Here is a 7,500-nt window from a genome sequence, read left to right as displayed (position 1 = left end):
ACGTGTTTCACCATAACTTGCATCAATAGAATAAGAGCAGCATACTGGGGTAAGAGGTTCAGTCCCAGTTTAAACTCAATGTAAGAACTACAACTACAGACAGAACAATTATTATTACTAGGTCTGACTGAGACTCGCTGAGACTGACCGCTGAGACTGACTGAGACTGACCGCTGAGACTGACCGCTGAGACTGACTGAGACTGACCGCTGAGACTGACCGCTGAGACTGACTGAGACTGACCGCTGAGACTGACCGCTGAGACTGACCGCTGAGACTGACTGAGACTGACCGCTGAGACTGACCGCTGAGACTGACCGCTGAGACTGACTGAGACTGACCGCTGAGACTGACCACTGAGACTGACCGCTGAGACTGACCGCTGAGACTGACCGCTGAGACTGACCGCTGAGACTGACCGCTGAGACTGACTGAGACTGACTGAGACTGGCTGAGACTGGCTGAGACTGACTGAGACTGACTGAGACTGACCGCTACGACGTAAACCTAACGTTTCGCGCTGACTACACTTGCGTCTTTTGATTGGATGAGCGCCAGTTTCTTAATCACAACAAAATACATGAATGTCATTGATTGGTTGCATTTGAAGGGCGAAATAATTTAATGTTGCATTATCAAATGTTATGTTTTGTATCATGGACATTATTTGTTGTGTATAGTGTGTAGTTGTGTGTATAGTGTGTAGTTGTGTGTATAGTGTGTAGTTGTGTGTTATGTTTTGTATCATGGACATTTGTTGCAAATCTCCCGACCACTATGTCGACCTGAGACCGCAAGACCGAGACAATGAGACCAAGACAAGACCAAGACAATGAGACCAAGACAAGACCAAGACAAGACTGAGACAATGAGACCAAGACAAGACTGAGACAATGAGACCAAGACAGAACCGAGACAATGAGACCAAGACAAGACCAAGACAATGAGACCAAGACAAGACCAAGACAATGAGACCAAGACAAGACCAAGATAAGACTGAGACAATGAGACCAAGACAGAACCGAGACAATGAGACCAAGACAAGACTGAGACAATGAGACCAAGACAGAACCGAGACAATGAGACCAAGACAATGAGACCAAAGACAATGAGACCAAGACAATGAGACCAAGACAAGACCAAGACAATGAGACCAAGACAATGAGACCAAGACAATGAGACCAAGACAAGACCAAGACAATGAGACCAAGACAATGAGACCAAGACAAGACCAAGACAATGAGACTAAGACAAGACCAAGACAAGACTGAGACAATGAGACCAAGACAAGACCGAGACAATGAGACCAAGACAATGAGACCAAGACAAGACTGAGACAATGAGACTAAGACAAGACCGAGACAATGAGACCAAGACAAGACCAAGACAATGAGACCAAGACAATGAGACCAAGACAAGACCAAGACAATGAGACCAAGACAAGACCAAGACAATGAGACAAAGACAATGAGACCAAGACAAGACCAAGACAATGAGACCAAGACAAGACCGAGACAATGAGACCAAGACAAGACCAAGACAAGACTGAGACAATGAGACCAAGACAGAACCGAGACAATGAGACCAAGACAAGACCGAGACAATGAGACCAAAGACAATGAGACCAAGACAATGAGACCAAGACAAGACCAAGACAATGAGACCAAGACAAGACCAAGACAATGAGACCAAGACAATGAGACCAAGACAATGAGACCAAGACAATGAGACCAAGACAATGAGACCAAGACAAGACCAAGACAATGAGACCAAGACAAGACCAAGACAAGACTGAGACAATGAGACCAAGACAATGAGACCAAGACAATGAGACCAAGACAAGACTGAGACAATGAGACTAAGACAAGACCAAGACAATGAGACCAAGACAAGACTGAGACAATGAGACCAAGACAAGACCGAGACAATGAGACCAAGACAAGACTGAGACAATGAGACCAAGACAATGAGACCAAGACAAGACCGAGACAATGAGACCAAGACAATGAGACCAAGACAAGACTGAGACAATGAGACCAAGACAAGACCGAGACAATGAGACCAAGACAAGACTGAGACAATGAGACCAAGACAAGACCAAGACAATGAGACCAAGACAATGAGACCAAGACAAGACTGAGACAATGAGACTAAGACAAGACCAAGACAATGAGACCAAGACAGTGAGACCAAGACAAGACCAAGACAATGAGACCAAGACAATGAGACCAAGACAATGAGACCAAGACAAGACTGAGACAATGAGACTAAGACAAGACCAAGACAATGAGACCAAGACAATAAGACCAAGACAAGACCAAGACAATGAGACCAAGACAAGACCAAGACAAGACTGAGACAATGAGACCAAGACAGAACCGAGACAATGAGACTAAGACAAGACTGAGACAATGAGACCAAGACAGAACCGAGACAATGAGACCAAGACAAGACCAAGACAATGAGACCAAGACAAGACCAAGACAATGAGACCAAGACAAGACCAAGATAAGACTGAGACAATGAGACCAAGACAGAACCGAGACAATGAGACCAAGACAAGACTGAGACAATGAGACCAAGACAGAACCGAGACAATGAGACCAAGACAATGAGACCAAAGACAATGAGACCAAGACAATGAGACCAAGACAAGACCAAGACAATGAGACCAAGACAATGAGACCAAGACAATGAGACCAAGACAATGAGACCAAGACAATGAGACCAAGACAAGACCAAGACAATGAGACCAAGACAATGAGACCAAGACAATGAGACCAAGACAAGACCAAGACAATGAGACTAAGACAAGACCAAGACAATGAGACCAAGACAATGAGACCAAGACAATGAGACCAAGACAATGAGACCAAGACAATGAGACCAAGACAAGACCAAGACAATGAGACCAAGACAATGAGACCAAGACAAGACCAAGACAATGAGACTAAGACAAGACCAAGACAAGACTGAGACAATGAGACCAAGACAAGACCGAGACAATGAGACCAAGACAATGAGACCAAGACAATGAGACCAAGACAAGACTGAGACAATGAGACTAAGACAAGACCGAGACAATGAGACCAAGACAAGACCAAGACAATGAGACCAAGACAGTGAGACCAAGACAAGACCAAGACAATGAGACCAAGACAATGAGACCAAGACAAGACCAAGACAATGAGACCAAGACAAGACCAAGACAATGAGACAAAGACAATGAGACCAAGACAAGACCAAGACAATGAGACCAAGACAAGACCGAGACAATGAGACCAAGACAAGACCAAGACAAGACTGAGACAATGAGACCAAGACAAGACCGAGACAATGAGACCAAAGACAATGAGACCAAGACAATGAGACCAAGACAAGACCAAGACAATGAGACCAAGACAATGAGACCAAGACAAGACCAAGACAATGAGACCAAGACAATGAGACCAAGACAATGAGACCAAGACAAGACCAAGACAATGAGACCAAGACAAGACCAAGACAAGACTGAGACAATGAGACCAAGACAATGAGACCAAGACAATGAGACCAAGACAAGACTGAGACAATGAGACTAAGACAAGACCAAGACAATGAGACCAAGACAATGAGACCAAGACAAGATTGAGACAATGAGACTAAGACAAGACCGAGACAATGAGACCAAGACAAGACCAAGACAATGAGACCAAGACAGTGAGACCAAGACAAGACCAAGACAATGAGACCAAGACAATGAGACCAAGACAAGACCAAGACAATGAGACCAAGACAAGACCAAGACAATGAGACCAAGACAATGAGACCAAGACAAGACCAAGACAATGAGACCAAGACAAGACCGAGACAATGAGACCAAGACAAGACCAAGACAAGACTGAGACAATGAGACCAAGACAAGACCGAGACAATGAGACCAAGACAATGAGACCAAGACAAGACTGAGACAATGAGACTAAGACAAGACCGAGACAATGAGACCAAGACAAGACCAAGACAATGAGACCAAGACAGTGAGACCAAGACAAGACCAAGACAATGAGACCAAGACAATGAGACCAAGACAAGACCAAGACAATGAGACCAAGACAAGACCAAGACAATGAGACAAAGACAATGAGACCAAGACAAGACCAAGACAATGAGACCAAGACAAGACCGAGACAATGAGACCAAGACAAGACCAAGACAAGACTGAGACAATGAGACCAAGACAGAACCGAGACAATGAGACCAAGACAAGACCGAGACAATGAGACCAAAGACAATGAGACCAAGACAATGAGACCAAGACAAGACCAAGACAATGAGACCAAGACAAGACCAAGACAATGAAACCAAGACAAGACCAAGACAATGAGACCAAGACAATGAGACCAAGACAATGAGACCAAGACAAGACCAAGACAATGAGACCAAGACAAGACCAAGACAAGACTGAGACAATGAGACCAAGACAATGAGACCAAGACAATGAGACCAAGACAAGACTGAGACAATGAGACTAAGACAAGACCAAGACAATGAGACCAAGACAAGACTGAGACAATGAGACCAAGACAAGACCGAGACAATGAGACCAAGACAAGACTGAGACAATGAGACCAAGACAATGAGACCAAGACAAGACCGAGACAATGAGACCAAGACAAGACCAAGACAATGAGACCAAGACAAGACCAAGACAATGAGACCAAGACAAGACCGAGACAATGAGACCAAGACAAGACTGAGACAATGAGACCAAGACAAGACTGAGACAATGAGACCAAGACAATGAGACCAAGACAAGACCAAGACAATGAGACCAAGACAAGACCAAGACAATGAGACCAAGACAAGACCAAGACAAGACCAAGACAATGAGACCAAAGACAATGAGACCAAAGACAGTCAAGACTGTGACAAGACCGAGACCACGTAAAAGTGGTCTCGAGACTTCCAACTCTACTGTGATGTCATCAGACCTGCGGCGTCTGTGATGTCATCAGACCTGCGGCGTCTGTGATGTCATCAGCATTCATCGTGTGTGTTTCTGTTCTCAGAGTCTGGAGGAGTACAGCTCGCTGATCGACAGCTCGTCATCGTTCAGAGCGTACAGAGCAGCTCTGCACGAGGCGGACCCCCCCTGCATACCCTACCTGTAGGTTAATACCCCTTATACCCCATATACCCCACTGTATATACCCTACCTGTAGGTTAATACCCCATGTACCCCACTGTATATACCCTACCTGTAGGTTAATACCCCATATACCCCCCTGTATATACCCTACCTGTAGGTTAATACCCCATATACCCCATATACCCCACTGTATATACCCTACCTGTAGGTTAATACCCCATATACCCCACTGTATATACCCTACCTGTAGGTTAATACCCCATATACCCCATATACCCCACTGTATATACCCTACCTGTAGGTTAAAACCCCATATACCCCACTGTATATACCCTACCTGTAGGTTAATACCCCATATACCCCATATACCCCACTGTATATACCCTACCTGTAGGTTAATACCCCTTATACCCCATATACCCCACTGTATATACCCTACCTGTAGATTAATACCCCATATACCCCATATACCCCACTGTATATACCCTACCTGTAGGTTAATACCCCACATACCCCATATACCCCACTGTATATACCCTACCTGTAGATTAATACCCCATATACCCCACTGTATATACCCTACCTGTAGGTTAATACCCCATATACCCCACTGTATATACCCTACCTGTAGGTTAATACCCCACATACCCCATATACCCCACTGTATATACCCTACCTGTAGGTTAATACCCCATATACCCCACTGTATATACCCTACCTGTAGGTTAATACCCCATATACCCCACTGTATATACCCTACCTGTAGGTTAATACCCCACATACCCCATATACCCCACTGTATATACCCTACCTGTAGATTAATACCCCATATACCCCATATACCCCACTGTATATACCCTACCTGTAGGTTAATACCCCTTATACCCCATATACCCCACTGTATATACCCTACCTGTAGGTTAATACCCCATATACCCCACTGTATATACCCTACCTGTAGGTTAATACCCCATATACCCCACTGTATATACCCTACCTGTAGGTTAATACCCCATATACCCCACTGTATATACCCTACCAGTAGGTTAATACCCCATATACCCCACTGTATATACCCTACCTGTAGGTTAAAACCCCATATACCCCACCTGCATACCCTACCTGTAGGTTAATACCCCATATACCCCACTGTATATACCCTACTTGTAGGTTAATACCCAATATACCCCCCTGTATATACCCTACCTGTAGGTTAATACCCCATATACCCCACTGTATATACCCTACCTGTAGGTTAAAACCCCATATACCCCACCTGCATACCCTACCTGTAGGTTAATACCCCATATACCCCACTGTATATAACCTACCTGTAGGTTAATACCCCATATACCCCACTATATATATCCTACCTGTAGGTTAATACCCCATATACCCCATATACCCCAATGTATATACCCTACCTGTAGGTTAATACCCCATATACCCCACTGTATATACCCTACCTGTAGGTTAATACCCCTTATACCCCACTGTATATACCCTACCTGTAGGTTAATACCCCATATGCCCCACTGTATATACCCTAGCTGTAGGTTAATACCCCATATACCCCACTGTATATACCCTAGCTGTAGGTTAATACCCCATATACCCCATACACCCCCCTGTATATACCCTACCTGTAGGTTAATACCCCATATACCCCATATACCCCACTGTATATACCCTACCTGTAGGTTAATACCCCATATACCCCACTGTATATACCCTACCTGTAGGTTAATACCCCATATACCCCACTGTATATACCCTACCTGTAGGTTAATACCCCATATACCCCATATACTCCACTGTATACACCCTACCTGTAGGTTAATACCCCGTACTTTGTTTTTTAGGGGTTTGATCCTTCAGGACTTGACGTTCGTCCACTTGGGGAATCCTGACAAATTGATGACCCCACAGGGTTCAAAGGTCAACTTCTCTAAGAACTGGCAGCAGTTTAACATCCTGGAGACGCTGAGGACGTACCAGCAGACGTAGGTTCTCGTCCCGCCAGCAGTGATACGACTCTCAGCTCTCTATCATTACTAACGCTGCCTCTCTCTGCAGGCGCTACCAGCTGCAGGCCAACGATGACATCACATCCTTCTTCAACGAGTTCAGGGATCACCTGGCGGAAGAGGCATTATGGGAACTCTCTCTCAGGCTCCGCCCCCGAAGCGCTCCTCGAGCCAATCACAAATGAGCGGAAATGTCTCGCAGCCAATCAGGGGAAAGCAGGAGTGAACCCCTCGGAACCAGGACTCAGACTGTGCTAACCTGTGCTAGCTGTTAGCCAGGTGTTAGCCAGGTGTTAGCCAGGTGTATGCTAGCTGTTAGCCAGGTGTATGCTAGCTGTTAGTCAG

General features: G+C 45.1%; 1 protein-coding gene across 1 annotated transcript in view; it reads left to right on the top strand.

Annotated features, from left to right (window-relative positions):
- Positions 1–7,500, top strand: part of LOC128364100 (rap guanine nucleotide exchange factor 1-like) — a 24,619-nt gene that overhangs the window by 16,815 nt on the left and 304 nt on the right. Inside the window, exons 20-22 of the mRNA XM_053324596.1 lie at positions 5,049–5,146; positions 6,991–7,131; positions 7,205–7,434. Of these exons, the coding sequence (XP_053180571.1) occupies positions 5,049–5,146; positions 6,991–7,131; positions 7,205–7,340 (375 nt within the window). The 3' untranslated portion in view covers positions 7,341–7,434. The remainder of the gene's footprint in view (positions 1–5,048; positions 5,147–6,990; positions 7,132–7,204; positions 7,435–7,500) is intronic.

Source organism: Scomber japonicus, chromosome 9, assembly GCF_027409825.1.
Source record: "Scomber japonicus isolate fScoJap1 chromosome 9, fScoJap1.pri, whole genome shotgun sequence".
NCBI classification, from domain to species: Eukaryota; Metazoa; Chordata; class Actinopteri; order Scombriformes; family Scombridae; genus Scomber; species Scomber japonicus.
Note: the sequence above shows the minus strand (reverse complement) of the source record. Positions and strands in the feature narration are given on the sequence as shown.